Source organism: Urocitellus parryii, chromosome 5 (assembly GCF_045843805.1).
Source record: "Urocitellus parryii isolate mUroPar1 chromosome 5, mUroPar1.hap1, whole genome shotgun sequence".
NCBI classification, from domain to species: domain Eukaryota; kingdom Metazoa; phylum Chordata; class Mammalia; order Rodentia; family Sciuridae; genus Urocitellus; species Urocitellus parryii.
Genome location: NC_135535.1, coordinates 150726440 through 150739413, shown reverse-complemented (window position 1 = coordinate 150739413; position 12974 = coordinate 150726440). Strand labels below are relative to the sequence as shown.

The 12974-nt window shown below is 40.1% G+C and overlaps 1 protein-coding gene across 1 annotated transcript in view; it reads right to left on the bottom strand.

Annotated features, from left to right (window-relative positions):
* Arid5b (AT-rich interaction domain 5B) overlaps positions 1 to 12371 on the bottom strand; it is a 175725-nt gene extending 163354 nt beyond the window's left edge. Inside the window, exons 1-2 of the mRNA XM_077798454.1 lie at positions 12351 to 12371; positions 11655 to 11909 (exon numbers count right to left, since the gene is read on the bottom strand). Of these exons, the coding sequence (XP_077654580.1) occupies positions 11655 to 11909; positions 12351 to 12371 (276 nt within the window). The remainder of the gene's footprint in view (positions 1 to 11654; positions 11910 to 12350) is intronic.
* Between the last annotated feature and the right edge of the window lie 603 nt (positions 12372 to 12974).

Genomic DNA, 12974 nt, shown 5'->3' with positions numbered 1-12974 from the left:
GAGTCTAAGGAGCCCTTTAATGTGTATAACACAAATGCATGGTACTACTAATGACTTGTCTGTGTTATCAGTCAACTGCCAAACTGACTGCAAGTTCCTAGAGGAATAGGTCAGGATATAATAAAAATCCCAAAGTCCAGAATTCTCAATATATCCTGAAGTTATAGGGAGCTACAGAGAATCAGGGAGAACCCAGGTTTCAAATCTGGCTCTGAGTCTTTCCTAGGTGTGACCTTAGGCAAGTGACTTAACTTCTCTTGGGCTGAGTTCCATCATTTGTAAGTATGGACTGTCAAAATGCTACCAACCTGACAGGGAAATCTGTGAGAATTAAATGAGCTATTTTATTTAAGTTTGATTTATTTATTAATACATATGCAATGCCTGACACATAATATTTAGCGAATAAATGGAACATGTTATGACTTGGACTTCACTGAAAACACTGAGTGAAACTCTCACATGTGGTTTTGGAATAGGGAAAGCTGGGCCATTTTCTCTGGCTTGTGAGTACACAGAGAAGAGAAAGGAAAGTATTCTAGAAGAAGGAAGCCTGAGAATGGTTCTAAGAGTTAGATGTACAGAGATGGTTTTCCCTTCATTTTGGAAAAACCAGTCAAGTTGCTTCTCTTACAATAGGAGAGTAAATAAGCCCTATGAGAATAGGATATCTTCACATATTAGGAAATTTGTTCACCAATACAACCCCAGCACAGAGAACTGACACCCAAACATTTCTGAATTAATGAAATCACCCACGAGTATCAGATATTGGCAGGGATACCAATTCCATCTATCACTAAGATTCCTACCTTTTAGCAAAAATTTTTGTAAGCCAAAATAAATATCCCTCTCAGAGGGACCCCTGGCTTTGAGAGATGATGGAAATAAAAGTGAGGTCCAGCTTGGAATCTGAATATCAAACACGATTTCTCTTTTATCACTGGCCCTCTGCTAACTAAGTATCTCGTCCTTCCAATAAAGTCTAAACTCTCCATTAGTGATTTTATAAAACATGATGTCTTGATGGGACAACTTTCAATGGGGTAAGACAGGTGCAGGACTGACCTGTCCCAAATACCATTATGGGAACCACTTGTCTACTTCCTCAGAGCATTACTGCAAGACAGTAGCCCTTCCCCAAACCAGCAGACAAGACTGCCATTCTGGAAGGCACTGGGTTCTAGCTCTACTTGCCACTTTCTAGTTCTGAGCCTGTGCCTAGGATTTTTATGAGTCTTGGATTATTCAACTATTAAATAAAGGGAGCTGGACTCATTGTCTTCAATTTTGTATATCCTGTGACTCTGTTAAAATGTCCATGGCAAATTATTTATTCTTAAATAAAGAATTGGCAATTCTTCTTGATCATCTTTATCAACAATACCTAGGGACATTGGGCTAGTCACAACCCAAAACACAAATGTCTACCAAGGCAGAGGAAGAGAGACCATCTTTACCATTGGATATGCCAACATTCTGGGCAGGACAGAAACATTATAGGCAACTTCTCTTCGTGACCTTCATTGGACTAACCTTTGTTTCTTATTAGCAGCCCTTTTCCCCCCACAATACAAATTTCTAATTCCAACTTTGCCAATATTGCCAAAGTTGGGTAGACATATAAGGTGGAAAAACAAAACTAAACCTTTGCCTATCATTTAAAAAAAAACTTGGAGATAAGGCAATGAGTAAGAATGTCTTCATTATTTGATATAATATGTAGCTAATTTGCTTTATTTCCAAGGGTACTCTGAGCTGAATTCCCACTGCATAATAGCAAGCAAAGACTGTTCTGTCAAAACTGCTTCCATCTAATATTCCAGAGGGAACTTAGGTCAAGTCACTATATGGTAACTTGAACTATTATCTCTGAGGCAAGCAAGCTCTCCCTTGTAGGAGTAAAGAAGGCACACACACACAGACACACACCTATGTGTGTGTGTGTATGTGTGTGTGTGTGTATGTGTACACATACACACACACTTAATTTTTAATTTTTATTGCTTTTCAGCTTTGAGGTAAAATTGACAGAAATTATATATATTTAAGTTGTACAGTATGATGAATTGCTATTATGCATACACTGTGAAATGCTTACCACAATCAAATTAACTAACATCCATCATCTTTCAGTTACCTTTTTGGTGAGAACACTTAAGATCTACTCTTTTAATGATTTTGAAATACACAAAATACAGTATTACAACTATAGTCACATGAGATCCCCAGACTGAAAGTTTGCACCCTTTGACTAACATCTCCTATTTCCCCCACTCTATACAAACATATTTTTTTAAAACATACTTCTCCCTTAAAAAGAACAGACAGAATTAGTAAGTTTAAATTATCTGCACTGAGTTCTTTGTCTCCAGTTATACTGTGTTCTTTTGTGCTGGTGAAACAACATGTACTTTAATTAGCAAATATCTGTAAATAATTTACTTGCTTTTCAAATATAACAGAACAATGGGGTCAGTTTTCATACATTTACCAAGCATGTATCCTGGATCTTAAGCCAGAATCTCCCATTGTTCAATAACTATATCAAGCTGTCACATTCTTGCTGCCCTTCTTGGTGGAGGTTGGGGGTATGGGGCTGGAAACCCAAGTTCCAGTGACAACATCCATTTTGTGAGACCCCCAAGGCAAGAACACAGGACTGTGCAGCCCAAGCTGAACAAACTCTCATAATCTCTAACCCTGGAACCTTCTTTAAGGAATAAGGAAGTGTGTCAAGGGTGAAGGCAGTGGAGAAATGGCTGCTAGACACAGGCACTCTTCTGACCCCTTGCTCCCCAACCTTGACACCTCAACGGCACAAGCCAAAAAACATAAGATGCAATGTCTGAGGGCAATGAATCACAGGACCTCATCTAGGCTCTGCAGGGTTAAAACTGGGCGCGTGCATGCAGTGCAAAGAAAGATGTTAAATCAAATGAGAATGACTGCTCCAGGACTGGAGGCACTATTATTTTGAATAAGATTGAAAAGGCCAGAAAAAGCAATTCAAAAACATTTCAATTATGTATTTCCCAGAACTACATCTTTGAGCAACTAATGCAAATGTTACCACCACAATAAAACTTCTTCCCACATAAAAGCATATAAAACAGGTTGAACAGCATATACTTTATATATCATATGCATATTTTTGACTATTAATAAAAAATTCAAAATCTATGTATGCTTTACTCTCCTAAGCAATACAGTAATTATGATTAAAGGACAAGCAGCACAAAAAGAGCCAATTTATCTTACTCGTGCTCAGGAATACTATTGTGTAACTAAGCAACTAAAGACAAAATATGGTCTAATTAATTCACTCCTATGCTTATTTAAAAGACACAATTAGAACATTTTTATTTTCCAGCTTGCACAGTAGCTCAACATGCTTGAGGGTGTAGAAAGCAAAGCCTATTATTCTCAAAGACAAGAGTTTAATGTTTAGTGCCACTGATCAGGCCTGGAACTCAACTGTGGGGAGAAGGAGGTGTTTCATAGCCCGGATGTTCAGGGCATCATGAAAAAGAAAGAGGGGGGATGTTTATGGGGTCCCTAGACGTACTAACAATATGTGGCCTCTACTGCCTGCTTTCCTTACTAGGGCACAAGGACAGAGATGGGACCATGAACTTGATGGTCATGTGTACAAGGACACATGCCACTGTGTCTACACACAGCCATAAAGATCCTAGAGAAAATTCACATAATTAAACCACCCGTCCTAGTCTGTGTGATAAATGTCAAATATCCATCTTTCATGCTGCTAACAGTGCATCTGATTTTAAAAGCAGAATTAATTTACGCAAGTATGTGCTGGAGACTGATGCCATTAGCATGATTCTAAAGCACCCTTTCAATAATCATCATCATGTGCAGGTTTCGAATGTGTCATCAATACTGATGCTCACAGTCCAGGAAGTGAGTGACATTCTCTTGAGGGCCAAGGCCTGGGTTCTAATCTCCAGCAAGACAGTAAGGCTCACAAGGTGGCCAGAAAAACCATCTTCCTGCAAGGGCACTTTCTCTTCAAGAAACTCGGGAATCCATGACCACAATTCTGAGAGGCAAATGAATCCTTAAGCCAACAATCGATAAATTTATTTTAAATTTCTTAAAAGCCAAGCCAACAAGTAATCACTAGCTTCAATATTATTCTGAGTAAAAGATGGCAAATATCCAACCATGTTGGCTATAAAAAAAAATGACAAGTGAATGCATTTGATTTGAGCAATTATATTCTGGATATTGGTTAAAACTAGACTTTGATAAATGATCTTGAGTCATTTCTATCATATATCTCTAGGTGCCACTAGGAACAATGGTATGCTTTATTAATAATTAATAACAAAGTATTTACATGTGTGGACTCTGGTACTTCATAAAAATAACATATCCTCAGAATGTGCCTGGCAGTCTAAATGTCAAGAGAGGTTTTAATTGCTTACAATTTTGAGTCTCTTAAATATATGACCTAGTTAAAACCATCAACCTGAAAAAAAAAAAAAAAAAAACCACATTGGCTCCTGTGAACTGCCAACCAACCCTCAGGTGAGGGGCGATTCTTCTTTCTAGAAGTCTAGGTTTCACCCGTTGCCACCTCAAAGCCCTGAATATTAATGAGCTGATTGCAGAAGATTGGAAAAGTACCCAAAGAGATAAAGAGGCTAGCCCCAGCCTCATCATTCAGTCCTAAACATATGCCCATTTATTTGGTGAATGCTCCACCACAAAAAAATGTGATTTTTTTTTTACACCCTCTGGTATAAAATAATTGTGTGGAGCTTTTAAAAGGGAAAGAAAAAGTGTAAGATGGGGTGGGGGGCTGGTCCACATATGAGAGACTGATCAGGGCCCTCTGATGGAAAGAAATTTGGCCGAGCTTAAAGAAGGCAGACTGTGAGTAAAAAAGGCATTTGAATATTATGCCATTTAGTTATTTGGTACCTTCTGAATAGCAATGAATATTGAGAGTGGAGTGGGACTGGGGTCTGACCCAGAGATGAACAGAACAAGGCAAAGGAAAAGAACTCAGATAACTATAAAGCAGGATGTATTAAGCACATGAAAAGTGAAAACCAACCACCGGACCACAGGCTCACTCAGAGCAATCCTTGCTCAGAGCAAGGATTATGGTCTATCATGGCCGTGCTATATCCCCAGGACCTACAGCAGGCTCCGGCACACAGTAGGTGCTCTATAAATGTGTGTCTAGTGAATGAGAATTCAGAGTTGAAGACAGTAACTTCTAGTTTCCAGAAAGATCATGAAAATTTACAAATAGTGATCTTAATCTCAGTTTTAAGGGATACAGATGGAAAGCCTGTTGGCTTTTCCAGGACTGGTGCCTGGCTATAGGGCTAGTTTGTGAGCTCCTTGAGAACAGGGACCTTCTACTTCATCTCTATAGTCAAGTGTTCAGCACACAGTAGGTCTTTAATCAATATCTGAGGAATTAGGTAGATTTTCCCTCAGAAACATGCTGCCCATGAGCCTTCCTCTGACCTATGTCATATGTACTGAAAGCAACATTTACTCCTGTGTTACACTGCATCTATAGCATGTACTGATCTTATCTAAGACTGATAAACATCTTTAGAAAAGGCCCAAATCACCAACTGTTTTACCTCCATGTCTTCACCTGGCAGAGTGCTGAGGACATGATTAACACTCAACAGGTAGTTTTCTTTTTTCAGAGAGTGTTTGTTTTTTTCCTTTTTTTATTGGTGCATTATAATTACTATTATAAATAATCACTATTATAAATAATAGTGGGATTTGTTGTTATGTATTTGTACAATAACAGTATAATTTGATCAGTTTCATTGTGGGCAATGAAATATTGGCTGGAGTTTGGATCTCAGTGATACAAAATATAGTTTAATATTTTACTCATTCTTAAATTTTTAACATGCTTGACTCAATGATGAGATGGAGGTTTGCATGTTTAAATGTTATTTTGATGAAATATTAATGTTAAATTATTTCTTATACTACTGGATTTGCTCCAAAACAAAGTGAGATATAGCTCAGTTGTAAAGCACAAACTTACATATATAAGACCCTGGATTAAATCTAAAGCACAAAAGGGGTGTGGGGGGGGGAGGGGAGAGGGAAGGAGAAGAAGAAAGGAAAGAGGGGGAAAAAAAGAAATGAGTATGTTATCAGGTACTTTCTTTCATATCAACCCTACAGGCCAGGGATCAGCAAACTTTTTCCATAAAGGACCAAGCCAGATAGTAAATATTTCCATTTTGTTGGCCATATGGTAACCATCAAAACTACTCAATTCTGCTGTTGTAGCCGAAGAGCTATAAACAATACATAAACAAATGAGTGTGGCTACATTCCAATAAAACTTTATTTACAAAAACAGGCAGTGGGCCAGATTTGGTCTTCAGACCTTAGTTGGCTGACCCTCAGTACAGTCCAGTAAATTCTCTCCATCTAATTCTTTAGTTCTAATCTCAGTTGGACAGGGCCTGCCAGGTAGAGAGTAAAGATGTTCCCTCGAAGTTTAAATGATTACTACAAATAAATAATAATGACTATATCTACAACTATCACTTGTTGTGCTCTTATAGGAACTACGCTAGATTCCAGGCCCTTTTCATTATTATCTCTAACTCTCCAAAGCAGAGTAGAGATCATTAAGTCCATTGTACAGATAAAGAAACTGAGGCTCAGAAAAGTTAAAAACATTGTCCAAGGCCAGTGACATCAGGAATATCAGAATCTCTAAAAAATCAGTTTATACATTCAGACCAAAGCTTAGGGACTATCCAAAAAGATCAAGACCAAGCCATCACTTTCTGGATTCCAAAATGTGTCTGCCTAACCCCATACATGATCAAATTATGCAATCTTTTTTAAAAAATCTTGCCAATCCAGTTGACAGCATACTTCAATAGCAAAATGTAAATCCTTAAGAAGTCTTTTATTTTGAGGACACAACTAAATGCAATAAACAGATGAAAGCCTGAGCTGAAGGGACATGTTCTAGCAAACATGGATGGCTACATGTTCTAGCAAACTAGCCCAGGTACCAACCCCTCATACAGAAAAGATTTTTTCAGTAAGATCCACTTTAGTGATCTCAAACTTCCATGAGAACAAAAATACTAATATTAATGGTAATGATAGCAATCAGTCATTATCAAAGTATCTACCATGGGTCAACTTTAATTGTACACACTTTACATGTATAAACTCATTTAATCCTTTAAAGATTCCTAAGAAATAAGTACTATATTTCCATTTTACAGATGGAAAAACTAAGGCACAGAGAGTTCAGAGCTTGCCCAAGATAATACAGCTAAGAGGAGCTGTTTAAGATGTTTAAAAGTTTGAATTTGAACCTAACTTCAAAGATTTTAATTGAATTAATTGCAATAGGGGCCCCAGAATATGTACTTTTGACATTTTTTAAACTGGATGATGAGTCTTATGACAGCTAAATAGTGTTACAAATCCTGAATGCATGTTGGAATCCAAAACACCCAGGTTCTGCTTGATCTTAACTGTCTGACATCAAGACTTCAGGCATCCATATTCACTGTTGCAAGTGATTAGCAGACCTGCATGCAAAACTCATGCCATGGATGGTCAGGCTCAAATCCAAGCCTGCACATCACCTATTTTAAGAGGGTACGTTGCCAATAGATTAAGCACTTGGCAATTTGAAAATGAATGTAATCAGAAGTTACCCAGTAACAGAACCAATTACCCGCCTACTTTGCCATTTTCCTGCTCTGAAGAGCTACTGGCTGAATGTGGCAATTGTGGGTAATTACTAAAGACACTTAACTCCTTGCACATGGCCCTGCTATTCACTTTCATGGTAATTTAAGACAGTATCATGATTAGGTCCAAGGACCTCAACAGACTCAAGTTATTATACTTTGCTATTGTTTTTAAAGGCAAGAATATCTAGAACAAAGGCCACTATAATTAGAACTCCTTTCTATTTATGTAAGCACTTTTCAATATATAAAGCATTTCTACCCATAGAATACCTCTTGGTCCTCACAATAATCCACAGTCATCCCTACTATATGTTCCCATTTTGTAGCTGGAAAATAAAGGCTCAAAGTACTTATGATTATTCAAGGTCAAACAAATAGTAAGTTACAGAATCAAAGTGTTTCTTTTTGGAACACTTCCCCCCCCACACACCAGTTGCCAGCAATGGAAATGTATCAAGGCAGCAGTGTATATAAGCATGCAGATCATCACTATCACTATTAAATAGATAACCAATTATTAATGCTTATAATAATAATTAAAATATAACTGTTCCTGTTATAAAACGCTGGCTAGAATTAGCTAAACATTATAGAATAAGAATGGTTTTACTACCTAAATATCTGGCGACCTCTGGCAAAGTTAATTGAGTTATCATAGTTCTAAAAGGTACGAGGGACTGAACACATAGGTTTCATTGGGGTAACGCAACCATAAAGTTGGGCTCCAGACTAGCAACCTTTGACAAACCACATAATCTTTCTAAGTTTAAACCCCCATCTATAAAATGGGTATACAAAGTCCTGTCTTCCTCAGCCTCACACAATGATTGCAAGGATCAATGAGAAAATATTCCAAAAAAAGCCCTCTGCAAATCATAGCAAATCACACAGGGACGCTATTTCTAAACTTGCACAATGATCATTTTCCTGCTTTTAGAACTGACGTCTTTACATTTCAAGAAATCACATAAAGGCAGAATGATTCTCTTAAACCAAAAAAGCATGCTGAGTTCTGGACGTCCTTTTGAGATGGATGCTGATGTCAGCTCAATCAAGAAATTATTAACCTCCATTTGGTTACTTAAAATAAACTGTACTAGCTGATTAAATGTGCTGAACATTTTCTCCAAGTAAGAGTGCCTATCACCAAGAAACCTTTTTCTTTTAGTTGCAGGCTGCAAATGGCAAATGCATCATTCAAAACTATTTAAAATCAATAATAAAAATCACTTCAATGTATATAAACAAGTAAATGGAGTAAGTGAAAACAAAGCAAATTTCTTAATGAGAGGGCCCTGTTGCCCCCTCTAGGTGCCAGCAGTAAATGCTGGTTTCTTTGACTCTCCTCCAGAGGAGACTGCTGCTGCTATTCTCCTAATGAATGACTAACTTAGGCCAGGGGGGAAATGACATCACTAGGGTGGAAAACCAATCTGCATTGGGAAACTTTCTACCTGCTTTACATTTGTCATAATTATTTTGCACAATGCAGTCGGCATTTGCATAATTTTGAGGCGTGTCATTATCTCAATTGAAAATTGTTTTAATATGGCTGAATAATTCACAATGACATCAGCCAAAGTCCTAATGAAATATACAAGTATAATCATACAGCTAATTACCAGCCGTGTTAGCATTAAAAAAACAAATCATGCATAATATTAGAGGATGTATATGCAGCTGAGAATTATAAATAGAGCCATCTCCCTCCACAAACCCCCTAGAGTTTACTTTTAAATGGTAAGATTAATTTTCTCAGGTATGGCTCATATAACAGAGACGAAATGCCCAGATCATTACAATGGTTCGCTTTCAATTCCCCATAATGAACAATTAAAAAGAAATCGTGTATTTAAAAATATATCTATTCACCGACAAGAGTTCCAGCAGATGCACTTTGGCAAATGTGGCTTTTATTCTTAAATCAGAATTCGTATCTAATTATACCAACAGAAATTTAAAATGTACCAAGTGGGGTCAATTTGGGGTCTTTAAAAATATTCTAATTTCATGCCTCCCCCCCCCAAAAAAAAAGAAAAAAAAAAGAGTGGCCACAAAATATCCCATAAAACACTGAATAATTTCCTCCTGGGTTTAGTCAGAAGTCTATTAGGCACCAGCTCTTTTCTGGATATTTAATCCTTCCCTTTTCCAGATCACAGGCCATGTTGAAGTAATAAATTTGAAAAGCAAATAATAAGAAATCAGGAGGGGGAGGGGGAGGAAGACAGCTGCGCAGCAAAGTTGGGTCGGGGGAGGGGCCGAGCGAGACCTTGGGAGGGGGAAAGAGCTCAACCTGTTGGTAGGTTGCAGGATTTTTCACAGTATTTCCAAACAACACCTTTGTAAAATTGCAGGCGGACGTAGGGAAATATGAACGTTAAAACCCAAAGCTGCGGGGGGAGGGCGGGGGAGGAGTGTATGCGGGGGAGGAGGGAGGGGCTTACTTCGGAAAAGCAGATTTGAGTGCAAACGTTTTGACTAACTCAAGTAATTAACCGACATAGACCACTGTTGGGTAATTCGATCCTGAGGAGAGGGAGTGAGCTGGCGATGCCAAAAGTACAATCAACTCTATCAGATCAAGGAATTCTAGAAGGATTGGCATCTTGGAGACCCGGGATGAGTTAAAGGGGGCATCATTCATTTAACAAAAAGATCCTTAGACCTACCTCGAAAGCTCCACAGCCTGGCACAGAGCTAGCTGCCCTCAAAAGTCTCAGTTTGAGTGCCCTCCTCTCGCTTTGGCAACACAAAGCCTTGCCAAGTGGCCGGGCGCCCTCCCTCCCCGCCGCGCCGTGGGCACAGACTCCCCAAAATAGTTCCCCGGTAGGTACCATGGCGCTAAGGTCGGCCAGCTGACTAGGGGAGTCCGCAGAACTGCGGTCACACATAAATGACAGAGCCGAAGGGAGGCGGCCGCCCCGGCGCCCGGTGACTGCGGGCTCACCTCCGGCGTCCTCCCGGGAGCGCGGCGAGCGCCCCCGCGGCCGCCCAGAAACGTGCCGGGAAGGCTGGGTCCCTCCCTGGGAGCGCTGTCTGGGCACGGAGGGCGCTGGACCCGCAGGGCCAGTGGGCGAGTTCACACCCCTCTGCCCTCCCTCCTGTCCCCCGCCCGGTTCCACACACCCCCAAAGATCGCGCTGGAAGACGTCCACTTTGCGTGGAGTAATTGAAAACTAGAACATCAAATGGCTTGTGGGGGGGGGGGGCGGCGGGGGGAGTGGGCGAGAGATAGTTGTTAATGCTTAACGTGTTTGTGCCGGTTACACGACCGCTTTGAAATCCGCCCGGGCAGATCTGCAAGTTATTTGAATGTATTATTCCAGTACCTGTCATTTATCACTTTATTCAACACGTCTTTGCCAACTCAATAGCTTTTGATCTCATTCTGCCTCCATTTCGTAATTTCCGCCCTCTTAAACATATCAAATACTTACTTAAAAAAAAAAAACGTGAACAATATCGAAACCCACCGAAAGAAATCCACCCAGCCCCGACCAAGCTAGACACGAAGGTAAATTTTCAAAAGGCAAAAAATATAAAAAACATGTGATGTTCAAGCGGCAGTTAGCAGAAGAGCGATCTCTCTCTCTCTCTCTCTCTCTCTCTCTCTCTCTCTCTCTCACACACACACACACACACATCCTTGAACAAAACCCTTCTCGAACAAGTTATTTGATCTTGACTAAAATCAGCAGTTGGATCCTCTTTGTAAAGCTGACAGCCAAACTCTGACAATGGCAAAATACTCGAGCCCCAGCTAGTGGCGCTACCCCTTTAAAAAAGGAGTGGATCCTGCTCGCCTGCAGAAGTGAATACAGTATTTTCAAGCTTGCCCTGTAATAAGCATTACTAGGGGAAAAAATAATAAAGAAAGAAGAGAGGGAGAGATAGGTTTACCACCTCGCCATGGTCGCTATTTCTGCCCTGGGGTGTGTCTTCGGGGAGGAAATAAAGTTTAGAGCTGGATAAAAGTTGCCGGCTGGTCCTTTCTTCCCACAACAGCTGGAGCTCCGCTATGCAAATCGGATCCTTTGGCGTACATCTTACAAAGAAAAAGTCGCCAAGGGACAAAATTCTTGGTTTGCCTTCAAGGTGGAATTGAAAAGCCTTGTAGAAAATGTAAGGTCCGTGCAAACCACACGGTGAGCCGACCCACTGCAGGGGGGAAAAAAGCACCAAATAAATAATGTAGCCATCAGAACACAAACATCTATTCCCAGACACATTTACACACAGACATCCCCACTCTTAATACAGACGAGCCCACAGATATAACGCTGGGTGGAAAAAAAATCATAGAGCCCACAAATTTTCTGCCTCCCTTAAAAAAAAGAAAAAAAAACCCTCCGCCACCCCCCTCCCGCCCGCTACCCCTTCCCACCTCCCCATCTGAGGCGGTAAAATCACATTATGTATGTATGATCAGTGCAGGGATTTTTTTTTTAAACAATAAAAATGATTTGGGGGGATGCAGAGGGTAAAAGTTTGGTGAAAAGTTTGTGGGGGGTGTGGGTGGGTGCAGAGGTGTGGGTGAGCTGGAGGGCTGGGGGGTGCCGGGGGGTACCGGGATCGGAGGAGCGGAGGAGAGCGAAATACCTGGAGTGAGTTGGGCTCCATCTCGACGTTCTGAATTGATTGAACTCAACATTCTCTCCAAACTTGTTGGCGTGAATGGATTGCATCAGGTCCTGGCAGGGAAAAACATTCTCTGCCTTCAGCCGGCGTAATGTCTCAATATAAAATTGAGCTCTTGCCTCCCCTTGAGCACCAAAATAATTTAAAATATGTCCTAATATTTCTCTGACGACTCAATTTTCAGCTCCTGTCAAAACTATGTGGGTTTCCTTCCAAATATGGGTTGATCAAATTCATAATCGGGAGAAAGGCTCTGTCCGATCTCGGCGGGAAGCGAAGTGATCAAGGCAAAAAACCAGATGGGAAGATTTGTAAAAATAAAATCCACTCTTAAACTGTGTGAAGACGAGATCTTTCTCTTTCTAACAGTAACTGTCTAAGTGTATCGTCTGATGAAATTTTTGGAGGAGGTCAGGGCTCGAGAGCTCTGCTGTGTATCTGACAGGACCTGCTTGTATATGTCTAATATAAAGAACATTTCCTGCAGAGATTCCGGGGCGCTGCTCCTCTTTCTAATGCTCCTTAGCAGATTTGCTGTTATTAGACATGTAGATTTGTTTGATAGTTAAATTACGCTTCCTCACT